The following is a 26077-nucleotide window of genomic DNA, read 5'->3' as shown; positions in this document are numbered from 1 at the left end:
ATTACCTCACTTTTTCTTACCTCTGTAAAGACACTCTGAGATCCTAGGGATTAGGATTTCAACATAGGAACTTAGAGGGAACACAGTTCAATCCATAACACCTTATTCCTGGCAAACAGAACCTTTTATTACAAATCAGATCAATTTTGTGGCTACTGTGGGCAATCCAAAAGAAGATGGCATGCCCCATGCCCCCAGAGTGCTTAGTATCAACAGGAGAGTCAGAAGTGTAGGAGGGTGTGTGTGTGTGTAAACTGATGAAACTATAAAAAATCAGTATAACTCTATAAGGTGTGATTGTAAAGTAATAAAATGTCTTCCAAAAGGCACAGCTTAAATTTAGTTTATTACTTTTTAGCCATAATAGTTACTTGTCAAATGTTAAGAATTAACCATGAAAGACTGGTCTGGAAGGACGTCATGGGGTGAGTTTTAAATACAATTTGGAAGGAGAAGGGCAATCCAGGCTTAGAGACGGGAGAGCAGAACTCTCCTGAGTTGATATGGGCCAGAGTGCTTTGGGGAGGCAGTGAACTTTGAAGACTGAAAGAACCAGAATGCTACCAGTAATGATGAGATGTTGAGACACTGACTTGGACTTGGGAGGAGCTTTTTTATTTTCTCAATAAATTTAGCTTTAAGTAGTTGCAGAATTTTGTCTTTCTCTACTGTCCTCTTCCTTAGACCTCTGCCCTATGAAGTACTCACTCAGCTGATAGATGAAGCCAGTGAAGGGGACATGAGCATTTCAATTCTTACACAGGTGAGCAGAATTATAAAGCCTAATCTGGTGATTGATATTTAAAAGTTTGTTTTCAGTTGATCTGGCAATTTCTGAAGACCACAAAATAAGCCTTGTGAGATCTAGGGCATAATTTTTGTCTATATTCATTCCATGCACAGGAAATAATGGTATATCTAGCCATGTATATGCGAACTCAGCCTGGCCTCTTTGCTGAAATGTTTCGACTTCGAATTGGTCTGATCATACAAGTTATGGCAACAGAACTGGCCCACTCCCTTCGGTGCTCAGGTATTCAATTAAGTAACTGTTTGAGGCAGAATTTACTTTTAATAGAGTTCTATTGAGTTTTGAATCAGGAGGGAAAGGAATCTAAAGGATTTTTATCAGTATCTCAGAAGCTGCATATAGCAGTCTTGTTCCCATGTTAGTCAGTCTCTATACAAGTCAAGGGACTGCTATGACAAATTTATATATTAGTTGTCAACTTCAAAATTCCACCTCCTAGGGGCTCTGCACTCCCAATGACATTCCTACTAACTCCTAGAGTGATCCGAGGCATACATCAAACTAAGTGTGATAGACTGGGTTCAATTCTGATTCAGGCATGGCCACCTCTGGCTGTCAGATTGAGTCACCACATCAGTTTGATTATAGTGTCAGTATTCTGTCTAGTCAACATCAGGGTCAAATAAAGGAAGGCAATATTTCTATTCATATTTATCTGACAAGACTCTTTTTGATATTGGCTATAGGTGTATTTGGCAAGGTAGCAGTTTTAGTAGAAGAATAGATGGGGCCTTTGGAAGCTGTAGCACAGAATTATGGGGAGACCCCATGGCATGACTGTTTTTTCCCTCTGTATTTGATTTCAACAAGAATGGCAAAGTAATAGAGATAGGGATTGAATACAAAGATAAAATCACAGTTGCAAAACTCAATTTTAGCCATTGTTTCAGTTAAATTTCCCCAAAAGGCTTTTAATTGAGCTGTTAGCAAGTAGCTAAATTTATTGGTTTGAATCTAACCTAAATTACATGAGATAATGTATATTTAAATAACCCTTTAAAGGAATAAAGCTAATGATTATTTTATACCTACCATATGCCAGACACTGTACTTTTTGCTTTTTATTTACATATATTATCTAATTTAATCCTTACAACAACCAACTGGAGAAGGTATTTTTATCTCACTTTTACTGATGGTAAAAGGAATTGAAACTCAAACTATTGGATGTAAAATAGGCTCAAGAATGTATTGTATAAAGAAGATGTGGCACGTACACACAATGGAATATTACTCAGCCATAAAAAGAAATGAAATTGAGCTATTTGTAATGAGGTGGATAGACCTAGAGTCTATCATACAGAGTGAAGTAAGTCAGAAAGAGAAAGACAAATACTGTATGCTAACACATATATATATGGAATTTAAGGAAAAAAATGTCATGAAGAACCTAGGGGTAAGACAGGAATAAAGACACAGACCTACTAGGGAACGGACTTGAGGATATGGGGAGGGGGAAGGGTGAGCTGTGACAAAGCGAGAGAGTGGCATGGACATATATACACTACCAAACGTAAGGTAGATAGCTAGTGGGAAGCAGCCGCATAGCACAGGGAGATCAGCTTGGTGCTTTGTGACCGCCTGGAGGGGTGGGATAGGGAGGGTTGCAGGGAGGGAGATGCCAGAGGGAAGAGATATGGGAACATATGTATATGTATAACTGATTCACTTTGTTATAAAGCAGAAACTAACACACCATTGTAAAGCAATTATACCCAATAAAGATGTTAAAAAAAAAGAATGTATTGTACAACGCAGGGAATATAGCCAATATTTTGTAATAACTGTAAATGGAAAGTAACCTTTAAAATTGTATAAAAATTTTAAATTCTTTAAATAAAGCTAATGAGCAGTTTTTAAAAAATAAAACTCAGAAAGGTTAATAACTTGCCCGAAGTTACATAACTGGTAAATAGCGAAATTTGAGTCCAAGTCTGCCTGATTCCAAATGATTGCCAGTTCAGCACATTGTTATAAGATTACATGTATATATATATTTTTTTCTCAAGCTTTGGTATCAAGTGATGTTTCATGAGAGTCTGATTATTCAATAATAAACCTCAAGAAGGGATAAATCCTCAAACATTTGTCACTTTTCCTTAATTGCCCATTACAGATATTTTTTTTCCTGTGGATTCATCAAACCATGGCTATTTATTTCTTCTAGGATAAAGTCAAGATCCCTGGGTCTGATATTCAAGACCCTCAACAGTCTGGCCTCTACCTCCCACTTCAACAGTACTTCCCACTAATTTTATCAGTCCCCATCCTTGGAGATTGATGTCTCCTCTTATTTCCAAAGCATTTATTGTCTATACCTCTCATTTGACACTTAGTATAGCCATGCCATGTTTTACTGTTGTTTATCTTGTATACATGTCCAGTCTTTCCCAAATAGTTGGTCAGCCTCACAAGGTCAAGTACCATGTCATACCTGTTTGTACTAACATTGTTTAAAATCATGACCTACATGTAGTAAACTCATAATAGGTGTCTGATGTTGATGAACAAATTCAAGTTATATTCTCAATATTCTTCATAATTTCATAGATTCATATCTATTCTCTTTTTAAATCCCCATATTTCCAGATAGAGAGTTGTTTTGATTATTTTAGCCCATCTTCATAGATACAATCATTGCTTTCTCCGACTGGTTTCCAGTTCCATTGTGCTCCTTTCATTCTTCCCACTTTCAAGTAAAGATTCTACTGAGTATCCTAATGATGTGGAAGAGGGGTGAAGAAGAAATCAAGGGCCTAGTTAATCCATAAACTGGATAATCAGTCCTTAAATTATTAAGAATCTGTTGGAGGATGAATACCTAGGCAGTATGGTGCTGGAAATCTATTTTCTTTAACATCTTTATTGGAGTATAATTGCTTTACAATGTTGTGTTAGTTTCTGCTGTATAACAAAGTGAATCAGCTAGATGTATACATATATCCGCACATCCCCTCCGTCTTGTGTCTCCCTCCCTCCCTCCCTATCCCACCCCTCTAAGTGATCACAAAGCACCGAGCTGAGCTCCTTGTGCTATGCAGCTGCTTCCCATTAGCTATCTATTTTACATTCAGTACTGTATATATGTCAATGCTACTCTCTCACTTCATCCCAGCTTACCCTTCCCTCTCCCTGTGTCCTCAAGTCCATTCTCTACGTCTGCATTTTTTCTTCCAATCAAGTGACTCAGAAATTCTAAGCAAGAAAGGAAATAGAGAAAAAATAGGGTGAGAGTGGCAGGTCAATTAGAAATCCCTCTGTTCTAACATTTCTGCTGAGTAGCTGAGGAAGCCACAGATGGCCTGATGAATCTCAGTCCTTCAGCCATGAAGAACCTCCTGCATCACATTCTCAGTGGCAAGGAGTTTGGCGTGGAACGAAGTGGTAAGGTTGAATCACTGCATTTCTATTTCAGAATGTTTGTTTTAAATGTCTCATTGATTTTAAAGTGTTTCTCTTTTATCAGCGGAACTTTTCTCCCAAATAAATAGGACCCCAGTATATGAAAGTTAAAACCAAAACTGTCTTCTGGAACAAGATTTGGAAACCACTGTGTGTCTTTTTTTCCCTTAAATGATATGTCAGTTAAGTAGATTACTAGCATATTTTGTTTTGGACTGTTTTATACATTCCCTTACATTATCTTAAGACTCTACTTTAGGACAACTAGCAACCTGTATCATCTGAAACTTTCTTGTATTCCAGTTGGCAATAATTCAGTAGCACTTATAGTGGTGTGTGTGTGTGTGTGTGTGTGTGTGTAGCTGCTACAGTGCACCTGATACATCCTTTCACTTTTAAATTCAAATACGTTTAGGGGTCTATCACAAATTAACCTTACACCTGCACTTGGTGGTTTGGTAGTGGTATTTGATATCAAGTACCTAAAACATCAGAGCAAATTAAAAGAGTTATCTCTCATGCTTAACTTTTAGACTTAGAATAAATAAATATATAATGTCAGATGGATGGATACTAGACCTTAGATTGTTATAAAGCAGTGTTCCTCAAGCCTTACTGTTCATAAGAATCACCTGGGTATCTTGCTAAACTGCAGGCTTTAATTCTAGAGTTGGGCCTAAAATTCTAACAAGCTTCTAGGTGAAGCTAATGCTGCAGGCCTGTGGACCACACTTTGAATAGCAAGGTTTAGTTGGTTGTTTGGTTTTTATTATTATTAACATAAAAGGAGGACATACATCTAAGTCTTTTAAATGTGGTGGAGAAAAAAATTTGAACCTGGTTATCCTCCCTCTTTCTCTTTAATCTGTCATGCTATATAGTTCGTCTCACTGATTCAAATATCAGCCCTGCTATTTCTATCCGTGAGATTGGTGCTGTTGGAGCAACCAAACCAGAACGAACTGGGATTATGCAGTTAAAAAGTGAGATAAAGCAGGTAAGATACTACTTGGGAACTGAGCTGGGATACTTTCATATTTAAGAACATTCTTTTGGACTGAGACTTCGTTAAGATCATGTATTTTGTTTCATATTCTGAGTTTAATTTGAGCCATTTATTTTTCAGGTGGACTTTCGTAGACTGTCTATCTCAACTGAGAGTCAGGTGAAACAAGTAGGGATCCATTAATATAGATTAACCTGCCTTTAGTTCTATAAAACATGCATGAGCTTATGGCTTTTTTACAAATAAGATAAGCCACAGAGTAGCTTGTTTGATTCTCCTTTTTAGCAATCTTTCTGCAGATAGCTTTCATTTTTCTGGGCCAAACCATCTTCCTGATTTTAAGAGGAAAGTAACTTGTTTCTGATAGCAAGAAATTGAAACCTTGAATTCCTCTTGTTAGGATTAATACATAATTTTGGAATTAATTTTATGAAAGTAGACTTACATTTCTTGCTTTTAAGAACCAGACTAGGTAAGGGCTTTTTTAAACATCTATTTTCAGTTATTGTCCAGAAATTAGATTTTTATCATTGTCATGATAGAGGTATACGAAAGGTGTTGTGAACACATAGAGGAAGAACATATAAATCAATCTGAGAGTTGGTGGGAGTCACCAAACATCATACTGTAGGCTGTTACTAATTTTTCCCTTGAAGATGAGAATAGATGAGTATTGTGTTATACAAAGAAATAATTAACACAAACTTCCATAGTGTTTTTCAGAACTCTGGGAAATGGTGTGATTTCAAAGTCTTTTAATGAAAAGCTTAAAACTACTCCTTCTACTTCCAAAATAGACTTATGCTAGCTTGCGATATTAAAACACGTCCAGAAGAGGAAAGGCAAAATGGAAATTTTGCTTGTTTGTGTGCTTGTGTGTCTGTTTTAGGAGTCAGAAACCGTTTAGGAAAATAAAGAGCCAATGCTTGATGTTTAATTTGAAGTAAACTTAATTTAGGTATACCTATCAGATACCCTTTTACGTTTATATTATGCAAGTACAAGACCAGAATGGAATAAGAAAGGGCCTTGTGATAGAAAAGTGTTCACTTTACAGGATTTTTTCCTAGACAATTTGTGTAATATGAACATTTTCCTATCTGAAAGGTTAAAGAACTACATTTCATACTGAAGAGTTAAAGTGATGTTCCTGGTAAACAGTTCTTGTTTTGGTTGAGAGTGATTGGCTAAATACTTCATGGTTGTTTATAGTCACAGAGTATTACTTACATGTTCATTATATATTTAGAACTTGAAGTCCATGTTCCCAGCTAGATTAGTATGATATTAAGGACTTGACCTACCCACCCAGCTATATCATATAATTTTTTTTACACATACACTACCTATAGGACTTTAAGAAAGCCAAAATCATTAGGACTGTAATTTAGAGGATTGAGAGCTCTAAATTTTCATTACTTTCTTTCTTCTAAATACCGATTTCCATCCTCACCTGCCTGTCTGGTATTTTGTATTGTTCTAAGCCCTTTTCTCTGCCACTCACCAATGCCCTCTTTTCTGATTATAGAAAAAATACTTGTAAAGGTAGTTTTATTTATTTTACCCTTTACCATGACTTTTAGAGTCAAGTTATTTCATCAGCTTTTCTAATGATAACATGCTGGCTAGTTACTTGAATAGTCTGTAATTTTACTCTACTAATAACTTTTAAAAACACATAATGTTTGCCTTGCCTCATCCCCTTTAAAAATTTATTTTCTCAAATATTTTTCATAGCCCAATGGTAGTCATCCCCGGGTGTAGATTTGATGTCACTGTTTTTTCTGGTAACTGCTGTTATCTTGTATTATATGACAATCAGATTGACTGAAAAAAGAATGAATCAGGCTTTCCTGGTGGCGCAGTGGTTGAGAGTCCGCCTGCGGATGCAGGGGACACGGGTTCGTGCCCCGGTCCGGGAAGATCCCACATGCCGCAGAGCGGCTGGGCCCGTGAGTCTCCGCAACGGGAGAGGCCACAACAGTGAGAGGCCCGCATGCTGCAAAAAAAAAAAAAAAAAGAAAAAGAATCAAAAAGTAAAATTTATACTTATAAATCAACTTCATGCAGGGTGATATCTTTCCATTTCTTTTCCAAAAAGGCAGGTGAGGGGGTTCAACTCCAACCTCTTTTCCATTTCAGAAAACAAAATTCAATTTAATAAGTATTTATTTGTTAAGTATCTGTTCAGTCATTTATTCTTTTGACTAATATAATTAATTAAATGCCTGCTATGTGCCAGGCACTGGAAAGCATCAGTATCCGCTGGGAACTTGTTAGAGATGTGAAATATTGGTTCTCATCCTAGGCCTACTGAATCAGAAAGACTGAGGTGAGGCCCAGCAATCTGTGTTTTAATAAGCTTTCTAGGTGATTCTGATGCACTTTTAAGTTTGAAGATCACTGGGTTACTTATTCTTATTGTTTATTCATTTGTAAATATTAATTGAGTGCCAGTTTTGTGCCAGGCACTGGAAATACAATAGTGAACAAAACAGATGTGGTCCTTGCCCTCATGATGCTTACAGTTTAGGAAGACTGATCTCTGATTTAGTTTCCTTGGTTTAAATCAATGATCCATAATGGCCTATGATTTCAGATTTCTTAGGCTGAAGAGATTAAGGCCAGATGACAACCAAACAAAAAATGGAAAACTATTGGAAACAATATTGGTATTTCTGTTGACTTTAACCAAGTATATACCCTGTAATGAATTAGTGTAGTATGACTTGGCCAACTTTGTCATATCTACATTAATAAAGGAAGACAGAGGCATAGAGGAGGAGTTAATCTAAAAGCTCAGAACTATTGATATTTGGTTTTGGAAAACAGTCTGAATAGCCTTTGTGGTTTGACTCCACTCTCAGCAGCCTAGGATCTTTTTTTTTTTTTTTTTTTGCGGTATGCGGGCCTCTCACTGTTGTGGCCTCTCCTGTTGCGGAGCACAGGCTCCGGACGCGCAGGCTCAGCAGCCATGGCTCCCGGGCACAGCCGCTCCCCGGCATGTGGGATCTTCCCGGACAGGGGCACAAACCCGTGTCCCCTGCATCGGCAGGCGGACTCTCAACCACTGCACCACCAGAGAAGCCCAGCCTAGGATCTTGATGGTAGAGACGAAGACAATGAAGATAAATCAAATGGAGTTCATCTACTTGGTGCATCAGTGTGATAGTCACTGGCCAATAGAAGTGCCTTAGGGCTCTTTTCTCTTTTACATTGCAGTGGTGATATAGGCATTTGATCCAAATTAAAATGTAAGAAGTTCTTTTCTCAGAAAATATTTCTATTACCTTCTTTTTATTTTATATTTATTTCTGAATCTAAACTGTCAAAGAAACACTTTCCCCAATGTATTTTATCCTTTACTTTTATAAGTTTTATGTTGTAGCATGTACCAATACTTCATTCCTTTATATTGCTGAACAATACCTTACTGTATTGATATACACCACATTTTATTTATCCATTTATCAGTTGATGAACATCTGGGTTGTTTCTGGGTTTTGGCTGTTATGAATAACGCTGCTATGAACCTTCATGTACAAGTTTTTGTGTGGACATATGTTTTTATTTCTCTTGGATATACATCTAGGAGAAGTGCTGGGTCATTTGGTAACTATGGTTAACATGAGGAACTGCCAAATTGTTTTCCAAAGGGGACTGTACCATTTTACACTCCCACTGGCAATGTCTGAGGGTTCCAATTTCTTCGTATCCACACCAATCCTTGCTATTGTCCATCTTTTTGATTCTAGCCATTTTAGTGGGTATGAAGTGGTATCTCATTGTGGTTTTGATTTGCAGTTCCCTAATGGCTTATGATATTAAACATCTTTTCATGTGCCAATTGACTGTTTGTTTATCTTCTTTTGGAGAAATGTCCATTCAGATCCTTTACCCATTTGTTAATTGGGTTATTTGTCTTTTTATTGTTGAGTTGTAAAGATTCCTTATATATTCTGGATACAGTCCCTAAAGGTTCTTTATGTATTCTGGATACAAGTCCCTTATCAGATATGTGATTGGCACATAGTTTTTCCCATTCTGTGTGTTGCTTTTCACTTTTTTTTTTCTCTGAAGCATATCAACCATGCAATTTACTTTCTTGATAGTGTCATTTGAAGAACAGAAGTTTTTAGTTCGGGTGAAGTCCAATTCATCTAATTTTTCTTTTAGTGTCCTATCTAAGAAGGCGTTGCCTAGCCCAAGGTCACAAAGATTTATTCCTATTTTTTAAGAATTTTGTAGTTTTAGCTCTTACAATTAGGTCTATGATTATGTTTATGGGTCCCCAAGACCACCTCTCTGGTTCAGTGATTCACTAAGAGGACTCACAGGACTAAGCATACTCAAAGCTATGACTTATTACAGCAAATGAATACAAAGCAAAGTCAGCAAAGGGAAAAGGTGCATTGGACAAAGTCCAGGGAAAACAGGCACCAGCTTCCAGAGTGCTCTCTCAGTAAAGTCACACAGGATGCAACTCCCCGTGCAATGAGTTGTGACAACATGTATGAAATATTGCCAACCAGGGAAGCTCATTTAAGACTCAGCACCCAGGGTTTTTACTGGGGGCTGGTCACATAAACAGCCTCTGTCTGGCATGTACCAAAACTCTGGACTCCCAGAGGGAAAGCAAATGTTCAACATAAACCATAGTGTTTCCACAAACAGTTTAGGCACAATAAGCCACTGTTAATCAATTCTGAGAATGGTGGAAACCCTCCCAAAATCCAGCTTTCCAAATGCCAACCAAGGGCCAATCTTATAATCAGGCCTTTCCAAGAATAGCATTTCTGGCCTTCTATGTTAACTCTTTTTTGCACAGTAACCCATTTGGACTTAATTTTTGTGTATGGTGTGTAGTAGGGGGTCCAACTTCATTCTTTTGAATGTGACTATCCAGTTGTTCTAGCACTATCTCTTAGATAGAAGACTGTCTTTCCTCCATTTACTTTTCTTGACACCCTTGTTAAAAACTGACAAAAATGCAGTGGTTTATTTCTGAACTCCCAATTTTATTTCACTGATCTACATGCCTAGCCTACGCCTGTATGACGCAGCCTTTTTTTTTTTCTAGAGAAGGAAGGATTTATTACTTGCAGCAAGTAAGGAGAACACTTGTTTTCCCAAAGCAGTGTCTCTTGACACAGTCTTGATTATTGTAGCTTTATAATAAATTTTGAAGTTGGGAATTGTGAGTCCTCCAACTTTGATCTTTTTTAAGATTGTGTTAGCTATCATGGGTCCCTTGAATTTTCACATGAATGTTAGGATAAGCTTGTCAATTTCTGCAACGAACCCAATGGGATTTTGATAAAGATTGTGTTCAATCTATAGATCAGTTTTGAGAGTATTACCATTTTAACAATATTAAGTCTTCTGATCCATGAAAATAGGATCTCTATTTATTTAGGTCTTTAATTTCTTTCAACAGGTTTTGTAGTTTTCAGAGTGTATGTTTTACACTTCTTTCATTAAATTTATTCCTAAGTATTCTTTTTAATGCTGTCTTAAACGAAATTGTTTTCTTAATTTCATTTTCAGATTGTTGATTGCTACTGTTGAGAAATACAATTAATTTTTGTATATTGATCTTATATCGTGCAGCCTCACTGAACTCATTTATTAGTTCTAATTGTTTTTCAGTGAATTCCTTATATACAAGATCATGTCATCTGCAAATGACTTTCCACTCTGAATGACTTTTATTTTCTTTCTTAATAGCCCTGGATAGAGCCTCCAGTACAATACTGAATAGAAGTAGCAAGATTGAACATCTTTGTCTTGTTCTGATCTTAGGAGGGAAAACATTCAGTCATCAACCATTCATTATGATGTCAGCTGTGGGTTTTTTGTAGATGCCCTCTATTAGATGTAGGAAGAACCCCTTTGTTCCCAGTTTGTTGAGTGTTTTTTATCATTGAAGCGGTGTTAGAATTTATTAAATGCTTTTTCTGCATCTATTAGGATGATATGGGTTTTATCCTTTATTCTGTTGATAGGGTGTATTACATTGATTGATGTCCAGATGTTAAAACAACGTTGAACTCCTGGAATAAATTCTACTTCATTGTGTGTATTAAAAGGTGTATCATCTTTTTTATATGTTGCTGAATTTTTAGGTTTGCTAGTGTTTTGTTGAGGATCTTTGTATCTCTGTTCATAAGGGGTATTGATCTGTAGTTTTCTTGTGATGTCTTTGTCTGATTTTGGTGTAAGGCTAATACTGGCCTCATAGAATGAGTTGGGGAGTTCCTTCCTTTTCTCTTTTTTGGAAGTGTTTGTGAAGAAGTGATATTAATTCTTCCTCAGATGTTTGGTAGTATTAACCAGTGAAGCCACCTGTACTTGGACTTTTCTCTGTGAAAGTTTTGTAATTACTAGTTATATCTTTTTGTTATAAATCTATTCGGATTTTGTTTCTTCTGGAGTCCATTTGGATAGTTTGTGTCTTTCTAGGAACTTGTGGTTTTCACCTAAGTTATATATCAATAATTTGTTGACATGTGACTGCCAATGGTATGTCCTTATAATCCTTTCTATTTCTTTAAAGTTGGAAGTGATGTCCTCTCTTTCTATCCTGACTTTAATACATTTCCTTTTTTTATTTTTTGGGTATGTCTAGCTAAATATTTGTCAATTTTTTTGATGTTTATTTTCAAAGAAACAAATTTTTGGTTTCATTGATTTTTTTCTATTATTTTTGGTTCTCTATTTTTCTTTCTGTTACAGTCTTTGTAATTTTCTTCTCTTTGCTTTCAGTTTAATTTGCTCTTCTTTTCTTCTTTTTTTCATTGTCTTAAGGTAGAAGGTTTGGTTATTGATTTGAGATCTTTCTTCTTTTTTAATACAAGCATTTATAAAATAAACTTCTCTTTAAGCACTGTTTTAGCTGCATCCCATAAGTTTTGGTATGTTGTGTTTCCATTTTCATTCATCTCAGAGTGTTTTCTAATTTTCCTTGTGATTTCTTTCTTAACCCACTGGTTATTTAGGAATGTGTTGTCTGATTTGCACATATTTGTAAATTTCCCAAATTTCCTTTTGTTACTGATTTCTAATTTAATTTCATTGTAGTAGGATAATATACTTTGTGTCTTATTTCAATTCTTTTAAATTGAGGCTTGTGTTATAGCCTACGGGAGCAACAAACCAAGCCATAGACCAGTTAGAAGTTTAACAGAAATAACCTGGCAAAGAGACAGTGAAGAACCTCCCATGTCATCAGTATTTTTATGGCTTTTCTTATGTATCACTAAATGCTTTCTGAAAGGATCATACCTGTTTACATTGCTGCTAGCTACTCATAAGTCTTCTAGCTTCTCTATAACCTTTTTGTCTTGAGTGTTACACTTAATTTGTGGTTTATAATTCTGCTGAGTGTGTTTATTATTCATTGTGCTATAATACTTTAATCATAGAAACAGATAACTCTTGATTTATGTTCTTTCCTCTACTTTTCTCCCAAGTCACCTGGAACCTCTATGAGTCCAAATATTGGGTCCTTCCCTAGTGCATGTGGTCAACAGACATCTAAAGATAGTCGTCAAGGTCAATGGCAACGCCGAAGAAGGCTGGATGGAGCACTAAATAGAGTCCCAATTGGATTTTATCAAAAAGTATGGAAAGTTTTGCAGAAGGTGAGCATAATGCACTGTAGATGTCTCTTTATTTCACACACCCCCCATGAAATTATCAGTCTCTTTGTCTGAGATATGACATGACTATGATATCACTGCAATTATATAAAAGTCATGTGCTCTTATGGATAAAACCTAGAAGAAAACATTAAAATGAAACAGCTGAAAAAAAAATAAAATAAAATGAAACAGTTGATTTGTTATTTTGACATTACTGATAATTTAGTCTCTCTCCATAACTGTTACTGTTGCAGTGTTTATAAATGAGATTTCAAAAATCATCACTTCTCTGCTTTTTGGCCATGGTTGGATATTGTGGGACATTGTGATACATTTACTGCTAATCAAATGAATGTGGTGATAAAGACTCACTTTCTTTGTAGCTATTGTAGAGTAGAAATGTTATTTGTAGCAATGTGCTGTTAATAACAAATGTTACTACAGTAAAACAACTGTGGCATCTGGGAAGCTTTATGAGACGCTCTTACCTATTTTTTTCTTGGATGAAAACTACTAAATAAATGCAGTCATAGTGATGCTAATAGTCCAGAGACTCTACTGGTGTGACCAATTTTTGTTTTTCTGTCAAAGGCCTAGTTTGCCAAAGACATTCAAGGGGACATCACACCATTATGATTGTGACAGATTTAGAAGGCCAAGAAGACTATTGTACTCATTCATAGATCTCATTCATAGTCTCATAGGTGCCACTTTTTGCTTCATTGCCCTTGGTGATGACCTGAAGAACACTTCAACCAGGACTTCAAAACCTTTAGTTATGTTTCTCCCCTTAGCACACTGATATTCCAGGGACAGAATCAGGTGATCCTTTGGAAAGGTGAAATTTGATTCCTCAAACTATCAACTCTGGCGATCTTCCTTTCAAAGAGTACCTATCAGTTATTTTCCTTCCATTTAACTGCTATAACACAGTGGTAACAGATATGTGCTGTATCTCTCCAGCTCTGCCTGGCTTATGGCAATTCAGTTTCACAGACTACATGTAGTAGGTGCTCTTCTACCCAGATACCATGGAAAGTGTCTGTTCTTGTCATCAAAGAGTTTAATCCATAGTTATCTTCTTACATAGCAGCTGTAATGCAAGGCCAAAAGTGTTATGATAAAAGTGCAAAACCAGAAGGCTGTGAGAATACAAGGGAAGGAACATTCAAGTCTGACTGGGAAAATTGGGGTATTTTGTGGCAGAATCAAAGCATGAACTTGAAATCCTAATGTAAAGGGGAAAAACAAATGCCGTCTGTTTTTATTTTCATTCCATTCCTTTCAGAGTATGAATGTAACATAATCACTCTGCACATATGTTTCAAGGCTGGTAATTCTCAAAGATTGTTATTTGGCATATGGAACATGGGATGGAAGTGTCTGGTAGGGTCGATAAACTTGTTGGATTGGAATATTTATCTGTGGTTTAATATATAATGTTTTGATTTATTTAAAATCTAAAATGGCAAGTCATTAATTCCCACTGCTTTTTAATAATTGAATTGATGGTGGGGGAAGATAAAATATCATTCGTTCATACAGTATTTCTTGAGCATCTGCCATGCACTAGGCAATGTCCTAGGTGCTCACAGGAATACAACAGAAAACAAAACAGACGACAATCTCTGTCCTTATGGAACTTACATTCTACTAAGGAGAGACAATAAATAAGAAACACAATAAATAAGTAAATTATACAGAATGTTGAAAGATGACATACTGTAGAGAAAGTAGAGCAGAGTGAGGGGATCAGGAGTGCTGATGGGGGATGCTTAACTAGAAAATGTAACTATGCATGTCTGGTAAATGCATATCTTGAGTTTTTTCTCTTCAGCCTAAAAAAATCTTTATGAAAGTCTATTTGTGATGGCTCTGGGACCTACCGTGGTATCCTCTCAGATAGTCCCTGAATCTTTAGGGCTAGACTATCTCAGCAGGTAGACCTTCCCGACCCTTCCACTCTCCTAAGTAGAGGATGAACCTTGAGTTCCCTATAGTCCAACCCTGCTTCTTGCCACACAGTAAGCGTAACCCCTTGGCAAAGACCCGTGGGCTGCAGGGCCTTTCCCTGGCCTGTGATTACTCAGCATCTACCCAGTGGAACACACTTAGAAATACTAAGTGTCTCCTTACAGACTCCCAGTTGTCAGCATATCCTGGGTGACGTTTTTGCTGTTTTGCAGTGTCATGGACTTTCTGTGGAAGGTTTTGTTCTTCCTTCTTCAACCACTAGAGAGGTAAGATTCTGTGTCTTTCACATTTATTTGACTGATAGCTTGTCTGGCTAAAGTATTTCAGTGATCTCTTTTCAAAATAACAAATCTATGCTTTTATAAATCAACTGAACAAGAAATGCATTGGAAGAAAGGAGAGAATGTTCTTAAAAATAGAATGGGAATATTAGAGAATAATTATGTATTACATTAATTATATAAAGGCAGTTTCTTTTAATGGTTGATTAAGTTAGACTGATTTATGTGAGTGTTGCCAGAGTTAGAAATGGCAGATGAGATAGAAATCTAAGAATGAATGAATGAATGACTTCTCATGTCCCCATCCTGCTCATCCCTACCTTTCTCTACTAACATGTTTGTAGACTATAAACCAGTGATCGTAAACCAATGGTCCTTAGCTCTAACTATATGTCACAGTAACCTGAGTTCCTATCTCCAATTCAGTGGATTAGACTCTCCAGGGATGGGGCATGAGCACCTGTACTTTAAAAAAAAAAATCCTTAGAATAATTCTGATATATCACCATGGTTGGAAAACATTGCCATGAACCACAGACATAGATTAGGAGGTGCTTTTATATTTTGCTTTTTGCCCAATCACACTGAAATTATAAAGAAATAGCTTTTATACAAAATCAACAAAGGGGCAAGAATTGGGAAGCTGAGGATAGTAAGACTGGATAGTAGAAAATTCTCAAAAACTCTGGAGTTCTTGTAGATCATGGCTGCAAGGGTGGGTACAGAAAGTTAATGCTGTGTTTCAGGGCTCCACTCCTTCCTAGAAGCCTCTTCCCTAGTAAAGAACACTGTGTCCTCTCTTAGTCTTCTCTCTGCCTTTAAGCAAGATTGAAATGTTAACAGAATTAATAATAATACATACCTGAATGTACCTTTAAGAGTCTCCAAAACACCTTTACACAGTCTTTAATTTGATCTTCAGCACAACTATGTGAGATAGCTAAGGAAGGGATTGTAGTTCCCAGTTCACAGATAAGCATACAAATTTAGAGAAGTGAATTGTCCGAGGTCATAGAACCAGTAACTGACAAAGACAGGACTTGAACCCAGGTCTTTAGACTTCAAATCTACATTGCCACCCTAAAGTATATACTTAATACAGTTTTACCAAAAATTAGTCCTCAATCCCCTTCACCCTAAAATAACTTCATATTTCTTCATGCCCTTTTTAATCTAACAGTATATAAATATTTTACATAATCCTCATCATCACGTATATACAATTTTAGTTTCTACTTAGATTTTTCCTTTATCCACAGTCATCTTATTTATTCTTTTAATGATTCTATAGAAACTCATGAAGTTGCTGTACCATGATATGCCATTATTTACACAACCATTCCCATGTTTAGATTACTTCTAGTTTTCCACTTGTGACTAATGCTGCTATAAAACACTCTTGCACATAGGACTTTTCTCCTCTCTTGAATTATTTCCTTAGGATGAACTTCCAGAAGGAGGATTATGGGTTAGAGGGCATTGATACTTTTATGACTCTTGTTATGCTTGCCAGATTGCCTTCAAAAACAAGATTGAACCTATTTACTCACTCAATTATATTAAAGGAGACTGAAGCAGTACTCTTGGCTACAGTATTTCTTCTGCCTTTCAGAATAGGTAATTGATGTCTCCTGCATGATGGGCTCTTAGGAAGTGATTTTCTTCTTCTCTGTCACAGATGACTCCAGGTGAGATTAAATTCTCTGTTCACGTGGAGTCTGTCCTGAATCGTGTACCTCAGCCGGAGTACCGCCAGCTTCTGGTTGAAGCCATCCTTGTCCTCACTATGATGTCAGACATTGAAATTCATAGTATTGGAAGCATCATTGCTGTGGAAAAAATAGTGCATATTGCCAATGACTTGTTTCTTCAAGAACAGGTAGGCAAACCTGTTGTTTTCTCAAAGAGGAATGTCTGATACTAACCTGACTGCATTCAGAGCTCTTCAAGAAGCCAGGGTCACTTTCTTGTGTCCTCTTCCTCATAGCTCTTTTCTAGGCCCCCTTCGTAGTGGCTCTGAGCTCTATCTGTAAAAGAAGTAAGCTGCGGGATGACCTCTGTCTTTTACCATGAGTTTTGTGGTTGTGTTACATGGTAAAGTTGCCTGGAACTCAGGAGACTTTTATGCTTTTCGTCATATTTCAGACTACTTTTATCACACTACTTTTTGTAGCGATAAGGACTTAATAAGAAACTATTGGGTAGTATATCCTTTCTGGACTATTAAGGAAAAGAGAAGATTTGATTTTGGTTTTGTTTTGGTTTTGCTTTTCTCTCTTACCTGTAGGAAAATGTTAAAGTGAAACTTTTAATTCTACATTTCCTTATTTTCTTAATAAATCTTATTCCAGGAAATTAAGCACATTTTAAAAATGCAAACTATTGAAAGCTTTCCAAATATTTCTTAGATTAAGAGTAGGACCACATAAAGTGAAGGACATGCACTGCTGTTAATAGAACAGTCTCCAAAACATGTAATCAGTGTTTCATTCTATCAGGCCCTGGGGGGGAATGCAAAGGAAATTAAAAGTTTCTCTAGGACTTTTCAAGGATTTTCTAGGACAGTCCTAATTTTAAATATTCTGATTGCTCTTAGTTCGTTGTAGCAGAAAATGTGATCCCTTTTAGGCATAGACTCTAGATTGGAAAGCTTGAGGTCTATTTGAATTAAGTTGACTTAGAAAGAAATAATGATGAAATGCAAGATAAAATAATACATGCTGAAATCAGTGGTACTAGAAGGATTCAGACCAAAGTCCCTCTAGGGTGATTTGTAAGTATTAACATTTGACTCTTTAACAAACACAACTCTAATTACCTATTATATTTAACTTTCAAAAATTCAAAACAATTAATGCTTTAAAAATAATTTCATGTGATTTTAGGATCTAGTGAAAAATGCATATATAGAAACTCATAGTCACCATTTTGTGCATAACCCTGATCCCTTCCTGTCTAAACAGCCTAAGATCCAACTAGTTGGTGATGGGGAGGAGGCTCTGAGTTATTCTAATCAGGACTTTAATTAGTAGGATTAGTAATTTTTCCTTTCCCCTGTGTTCTCCCACCCTTAAAAACCAAACAGAAAACCCTCGGCGCAGATGATATCATGTTGGCCAAGGATCCTGCATCTGGCATCTGTACTCTTCTGTATGACAGTGCACCCAGTGGCAGGTTTGGCACCATGACCTACCTCTCCAAGGCAGCTGCCACCTACGTGCAGGAGTTCCTGCCTCACAGCATCTGTGCCATGCAGTGAGGCCTCTAGGCCCTGGCTGCTGGGAGCCTTTTGACAGCTGGCTCCTGCCTCATTGTGCATGGAACTGAAATGTGATGGCCTGATCACTCCCGACCGTGCCCCTTTCCAACCCATCCCTCCCAAGAAGAGTGAACTTTTCTGATAAACTAACTGGTGTAGAAGACGTGAACCCTTGCCTGAAGGCATCTGCTCACCCAGGCTTTTCAGTGCCTTAATTCTTTCATGGTTCATAAAAGTTTGCATGTGTTTTTATTCTCTAGATCTGTTACAAACTTAGTTTTCTAACTCCTGTTTGGGGAGCAGGTGTTAATAATAACTTATTCCTAAAGTTTGATTTTTCTTATGTTTGGTTCATTGTGTGAACGAGTAGTGGGTGCTTTGGAACATTATTTCAAGTGAGTAAACCCTAAATTGTTGGACTTTATGCTGCTATAAATTGGAAATATCTATCCTAAGTGCCTTTTCTTGGGAAAAGAGTACCAGATCATGGTTTTCTTCTTTACTCACATGCTGCCTCACACTGAATGATGAACTCCTTTCTGTGCAGAACTTACTGTCTCTGCTTTTGCCTTCTCTATATCGGCACACATAATTCTTACTCTCCCTTTGGTGAAATATCAAAAAAATTCAAGTGCAGTGTGCGTATTTAAGGATTTCAGTATTAACACTTAAAATCACATTTTATGAAGATTGCTAGTACTCAAAGATGTATTTGTAGTAGAAAATGCAGAATAACCCAGAGAAATGGAGCCAGGAGCCCAATTCCAGAAAGGAGGGGGGCAGAGTCTTACACCTAGGAAACAGAGAAGGAATTAGAGATGGGTTAGTGCCCTGAAGAGAGCCTTGTACACTAATCCATGGCTCTGAAGAGTGGGCCAGCATACAACACAGAGAATAATTGAAGCCTCTGTCTTTGGCGAACAGGAATATAGCAGTCCAGTCTATAGCTGCTTTACTGAGCACTTTCTTTGTGCTCACCTGGTCTCTGTCTCACTCACCTATTCACTCTCTATAGCATCCACCCCCTCCAACTTCCTGCCCTCCTATCTACTTTTAAACTCATTCATTTACATTTTTACTTCCTGATTCTAGTGTTCATATCTATGTATATCTTGATATCTGCAGGAATGTGTCTGTCTCTTGTAAACACCTGCATTTGTATGTGTGTCTAAGCACACATGGGAATTTTTCTGAATGTTAAGTAGTTTTGACATGTCTGTATATCTATCTTTATCTACATTTGACAAACTGAGTTAAGTATGTAAATATGAGTGTTGTGTGTGGGAGAGGAGTGTGACTATGGCCTCAGGCTGATACGCAAAAGATAGTGGAGGATTCCTTGAGTCCTCTTTCCCAGTCTCATGTTTAGGTAGCCAATTGAAGAATGTTTCTCCTAACTTCTGTCTTAGTTCCAGGCCACTATAACAAAATACCATAGACAGGGTAGCTTAAACAACAAACATTTATTTCTCACAGTTCTGAAGGCTGAGAGATACAAGATCAAAGTACCAGCAGATTCAGTGTCTGGTGACGGCCCTCTTTCTGGTTTGTAGATAGCTGCCTTCTTGCTGTTTCCTTACATGGCACAGAGAGAGTGAGCTCTCGGCTCTTCCTCTTTTTCTCAGGGCACTAATCCTACCATGGGGACTCTACCTGATTATCTCCCAAAGGCTCCCACCTCCAAATACTTTCACATTGGGGATTAAGGCTTCAAGATATGAATTTTGGAGGGATGCGAACATTCAGTCCATAGCATTTTCCTTCTCCTGTCAAGACTCTACTAATTTCCCTGTTTGCACTCAGATAACTTCCTACTTCAATCCCCTATTTTCCTTCAGATTTTTTCAGGTTTTTCTCCAAGAATGGGGATGGGGGACTCTCTAAATAATTGTAACAGAACCAGTGACAATATTATGAGTACACATGAATAAATGAGCATAGTAGGGTGATAGAAAACAGATAGTGGAAACAAAGAAAGGATGGCCAAACTTTTCAGTACCTCTCTTATAGGAAATGGAAACACACAGTAAGTAGCTTTCTGATTACGTGATTTTCTGGTCACATATAAAGAAAATTTACACCCTGTTCTGAAACTGTCTTTTCACTGGCTGCAAGTGTACCCCAGCCACAGAGAGTACATCTGGAGTGGCACAGTTGAAAGCCACCACTCCCTCCCACACAAATTTACCTGAACTGACCCTGATGGCTACATTTCTCTGGGTTTATGAAGTTATCTATCACTATGCTTCCCACACACAGCTACTTCACTTTTAAAGCAACTGTTTAGAAAACTTGATTCATATTTTGTTCATTTTAAGCATGTGGTACTAAAAAACACATTGGACACTTTTTAAGCACTTATGTTTTGAAAATAGAATAAAAAATTAGAATTTCCAATTAAATCATGTCTGGTGCCAATGTGCAAAATTTATATGTGTTTCTGTGATTGGAGTTTATTTCATGGCTCTATTTTACATACTCTAATTATGCGGTACAGTCAAAGCTCATAATTGGGTCAAAGTAGAATAATATTAATACATAAAACATACATTATACATTATATAATATGGTATGTAATATATGTAAAGAAATGCTGTTTTATCATTCAAGTGCATGACTGCTCAAACTAGGCTCACTGAATTCCAACTAGCTTATTGACATCTGTCGGGAGCCTGTTCTAACGAATGAATAAGACTGATTTTTGCTCAGCATTATAATTGTTTGCAGGTGGTGCTCCTGCACAACTGGAGGGTACCTAAAAACAGTTCGTTCTCCTAAGTGTTATAACTATTCGGCAGAATCTTGTTCTACTACTCATTAGCCTTTTGTGTAACAAGAGAGGGTTTATCCAGCAAGGATGAACAGTCTCTGCAGTCCCATCCTGGTTAATTAGGTTATACTACATTCTGAGAATTTTATGCAGCTGATGGGTCCAAAGTTATTCTTACTCTGACCCTTTTCTACTTACCAAATACCTAGTACCTGTACTAATGCAATGGAGATAAATATAGTGTCTTCCACATTTAGTCTTCATTTCCTATTAAACTTGAGTGACCTTAGGTCTTGGTTTGCCCAGGACAGTCCCCGTTTATGCCTGTTGTCCTGGCATAATTATTAATAGCACTCTCTGTCACTCAAAAGTGTCCCAGTTTGGATGGTATGGTCACCCTCTATTTAGCAGAAGTCTGATTTCTTTTAAGGCTAGGCCTAAAAGCAAAGGACCTGTTCTCAAACCAGTAACAGTACTCTTGCAGTAGCGGTATGCGGGTGAGGATAACAATGGGGTGGAGACTTTCCCCCAAATTAAGGAATATTTGGCATAATAGCTCTTAAATGATAATCAATATTTGAGTGCTTACCAAATGCCAGACATTGTAATACAGGCACTTGGTATGACCATCTTATTCTGTTTTCACAGTCACCATGTGAGTTAATTACTGTTGTCATCCCCATCTTCCATATGAGGGAACTGAGGCACTAAGCATTATAAGCAAATTGTTGAAAATCAGACAGCCAGGAAGTGGTAGAGCTTGGATCTGAGCTCAAGCAGTTTGACTCTATAGAGTTCACATTCTCAACAATGACACTCTCCAAGGAAAAGACATTAGGAAGTGGTGTGAAAACAAGGGTCAGTTGGTTCACTACAGTTGAGATATCAGTGGGCATATTGTAAAATGCACAAAGAAGGTGGCCAGAGGGATGGTGACTTCTTAATGTGTTTGCTTTCCCTTCTGCCTGCTTCTGCCAGCAAGTGAAGGCAGAGGAGATCATCAAAAGAAGTGGCATAGCCCATCCTGACCTTGCTGGTTCAAAAACTACCTTTAGCAAAAATGGCTAAGGAAAGTGAGGCCAAGAACTTGTCCAGGGTCACCACACTAGGAAACTTTGGAGCCAAGATTCAACCTATTTCCTCTGACTTCAAGTCCTCTGACTGCAAATCTGGTGCTTTGAGAAAGGTTTTCTTCCCAAGTTAAGGATCGTATGGGTATTAAGCTTGTGGAAAGTTGAGGTTGGGACCTGTGGCATGGTTTGTGCTCTATCTTAATCATGAATAAGGGTGCGGCCTCCCTGTGGGATTTGCTGTTGCAGATCCTTGTGCAACAATTTATCTTTTTCCATAGTTGAATCATCTTGCCACATTGTATGCCAAATGAGGATACTGTTTCCAGGTTAAAAGCAATGCTCCCCATGTTGAAGTGTTCAGCTACCTGTTGCTAGAACTAAAAGAACACATGGAAAAAATCAATTTTCACATCAGAGTCCAGACTTTAGAGTCTCAGTTGGCCAGTCTGTATCCTGCCCTCCTTCTCCACTGTCTATCCATGAAAAGCCCTAGACAAGTCCTGTTTCCTCCTTATATTGCCAACTTGTCACGATCTCACCTTTTAGTCAACTCCTACAGCCCCATAGACTCCTTCCCCTCTGTAAACATGTGCATTTCTCTCTTATTCTAAAAAAATATTCCTGGGCTCTGACATCCCCCTAGGTTGATATACTATAATAATTCCTTCCTTTCACAATCAAATTTCTTCAAAAAGGAAGTTACACTTGACAGCATTGGCTTCACTCATTAACCCCTTGCAATCTGGCTTCCTCCCTTGCCTCGTGTGTTTTTCATAGAGCACCAGTGAACCCCTAATGGCAAAAGGGGTTTCTGACCCTTTTGCAATACATGACATTGTTACTACCTCTCCCTTCTTGTAACCCTCTCATCCCTTGATTTCTGTGAAACTGTACCAGTTCTCACCCAGCTATTCCTTTTTTGTCTCCTTTTTGGCATCTTTCTCTCCCAGCTCCCACAAACAGCATTCTCCCAAATCACTCGCTTCTTCCTAGCTCAAAGATTCTCACCATGGCGTGGGGCAGGTTTTAAAAAGTGACATGATCTGATTTACATTTTTTAAGAAGTTCACTCTGCGGCTACAAAAAGAATGGATTGTAAGTCAACAAGAGTGGAAGTAGAAGCCAGCTAGGTATTGCAGGAAGTCCAAGTGAGAGATGGCAGTGCCAGGACTGGGGTGGCGGCTGTGCAGAGGAGAGAAGTGGAGGTAGTTAAGACACGTCTTGGAGGTGAAACCAATGGAAATTGATGGATTAGATTTGGGAGTGAAAGAAAAGGAGGGAATACAAATAACTCCCAGGTTTCTGGCTTAGGCAACTGGATAGACGTTGGTATCTCTACTGAGCTATGAAAGATGGGGAAGGGGTGGCAAAGACTTGGATAGGAAAATCAGGGGTTTGGTTTGAAAATGTTAAGTTAGATATGATTAGACATCGCAGTGGAGACAGCCATGTTCCCTTGACTATCTCAACCACTATTATGACTTTAGCTATCTCTTATCTATGTGGGGAAATAAACTGGGTTAAGCACCTGCCCTACCCTCTGATTTCTTCCTTCTCATTTCCCTCTTCCTTATATTGATACTGCTGGCCTTCTCTTCACACAGACTTTAAGAATTTTCAATAACTTCTCCATCTGCTCTCACCAATATTCAAGTACTAGTAGTAAGGAAGTGCTGTTGAACCTACCCTGTGCATTGTTTCTCCCTCTCTGTTTCCATTGTCCCTACCCTAGTTTAAATCATCATCGCTTTGGAATTCCCTGGCGGTCCAGTGGTTAGGACTCCATGCTTCCACTGCAGGGGGCACGAGTTCTAACCCTGGTCGGGATCCCGCATGCCACGCGGCACAGCCAAAAGAACAAAAAAGCAAAACAAAACCATAAATGATCATTATTTCTTATCTGATCCATTGCAGCACTCTCACTGCTTGTAGTCTTTCAATAGCTAGTCTTCCCTACACACTACTGCTGTAGAAATCTTTTATTTTAAGATTTCTGTTTATATGTCTCCCCATTTCCCACAGGGTGAAGTCTATTCTCTTTAGTCTAGTATTCAAAACACTTCATGAGCCAGCCCCTTCAACTAAACTAGCCTAGAAATGTTCTCCTTTTTGTTTTTGCTTATGCTGTTGATTCTAGTCAGCATGCCCTCCCCTGGCTCCCTTCTTCACCAGGTAAAATCCCATCTATCCACTAGGACCCTCTCAGATGTCACTGAATAAGAACCCTAGTTGCCATTTACTAAGTACCAGTTATTAAGTACTTAATGCTTAGTTATTAAACAAGCATCCTACATTCATTATCTGACTCTGCTTCTTGTGTATCCGTCTCATCTACAAGAATGCAAATTCCCTGAGAGCAGAGATCAGACTGTAATTCATCTTGAGGATTGAATCCTCAGCTGTACTGTACACTTAGTTGATGTCAGATAAAGTTTGATGAATGATTGAATGATGGCAGAACTTTGAGCTAATTGCTATGGGAAGATACAAAAGGAGCATGAGAGCTTACATTCTAGCTAAAGAAACACATCACAGGAGAAAAAAAAAATCCAGAATACTAAGTATTGAGGGGATACTAAATGGAGGGTTGAACAAGGTTAGATTTAACACAAAGTCATCCTGGAGGAATCAAGTTTATATAGTAAAGGGAATGTTCAAAAACTTCAGTGTCAGGCAGACCTGGTTTTGAATTCTTGCTTTTCTGTTTGTGTGTGTGACTTTGAACAGTTATTTTCTCTAAACTGCATCTGTAAAATGGGTGTATTACAACCTCCTTTATAGGACTGTTGCAAGGATGAAATGAGATAGTATATCCAAGTGCATATCACAATACTCCATAAATGTTTAAAGAGTAGGGGAAAAAAGTAAACTAGAATATTGGATTGTCTGAGAGGTTAATTCATGTTGATGTGAGAGTTGGGGCCTTGGGCATTGGCTAGTTTGTGTCAGATCATAGGGGCCCCCAGGAACCTGGAAATACTGATGGTAATTCTAAAACTGCTCCAGGATGCTCTTTAATGTGAACCCTCACACTAAACCTAAAATATTTCCCTAACCCTTGTGTAGCTGCAGAGAAAAAAAGGAGGGAAGGAAGAAGAGCTGCAGTTTCCAAACATCACTGAAAGTATCTGCTTACACACTTAACTCCAAGTGAATTTTCAAGGAGTGATTTGACATCATTGCTTGACTGGAATCTACGAAGCAATTTACAGAGTACCAGCCAGCGTCTTGGGAAAGTGGTACCAGCTTTGCCAGAGTAAATTATTGAGATTGTTAACTCTTATATGGACATGGATAGTTAATGATGAAAAGCAGTGAACTAAGTTGCAGCACAGAATTGACTGTGTAAACTTTTCAAACAGTTTGTACCATTAATTAATACCCCACCAAAAAGAGCCCGTCTGATGTGTTGGGTGGTGCTGGGCTCTTAGTGGCCACACTGTGTCTGTCTTTAGATATTTATACGGGTGTGTTTGCAGATTGAGACAATTCACAAAGCGTTGACGGTGATCCTTTTTTTTTTTTTTTTTTTAGCGCTAAAACTCAAATTCGCGGCTATTTTAGTAATTAGCCCTGACTCTTCCGCTACTTAAATCCCTTGAAACTACATCTCCCAGCATGCTCTGAAGCTGGTCTGACTTCATCTCAAATGGCCCCGTAGGGCAACAATGGTTAGTTTTGACTGTGCTTATTTGTGCTATAAAATATCGATCCTAATTGGCAGCTATTTGGGCTTTTATATCTGCCGACCTCCGTTTTTCAACTGTAGTCACTAAATGTAGGGGTTCTGGCCTGACAAGGCCCATGCATTTCTTCAATTGGATGGGGAGCAGGGACAGTGTCACCGGCGATCTCGAA

At 37.8% G+C, this 26077-nt stretch overlaps 1 protein-coding gene across 1 annotated transcript in view; it reads left to right on the top strand.

The window, feature by feature from the left end:
• Nucleotides 1–18376, top strand: part of PHKA1 (phosphorylase kinase regulatory subunit alpha 1) — a gene marked incomplete at its 5' end in the record, with an annotated part of 100349 nt that extends 81973 nt beyond the window's left edge. Inside the window, 9 exons of the mRNA XM_024732982.1 lie at nt 685–763; nt 904–1033; nt 4094–4195; nt 5095–5210; nt 5340–5378; nt 12692–12862; nt 15049–15102; nt 16796–16996; nt 18203–18376. Of these exons, the coding sequence (XP_024588750.1) occupies nt 685–763; nt 904–1033; nt 4094–4195; nt 5095–5210; nt 5340–5378; nt 12692–12862; nt 15049–15102; nt 16796–16996; nt 18203–18376 (1066 nt within the window). The remainder of the gene's footprint in view (nt 1–684; nt 764–903; nt 1034–4093; nt 4196–5094; nt 5211–5339; nt 5379–12691; nt 12863–15048; nt 15103–16795; nt 16997–18202) is intronic.
• Between the last annotated feature and the right edge of the window lie 7701 nt (nt 18377–26077).

This window comes from Neophocaena asiaeorientalis, unplaced genomic scaffold (genome assembly GCF_003031525.2).
Source record: "Neophocaena asiaeorientalis asiaeorientalis breed wild unplaced genomic scaffold, Neophocaena_asiaeorientalis_V1.1 scaffold1075, whole genome shotgun sequence".
Taxonomy (NCBI): Eukaryota; Metazoa; Chordata; class Mammalia; order Artiodactyla; family Phocoenidae; genus Neophocaena; species Neophocaena asiaeorientalis.
The sequence above is the reverse complement of the archived record's forward strand: the minus strand, read 5'-3'. Positions and strand labels throughout refer to the sequence as shown.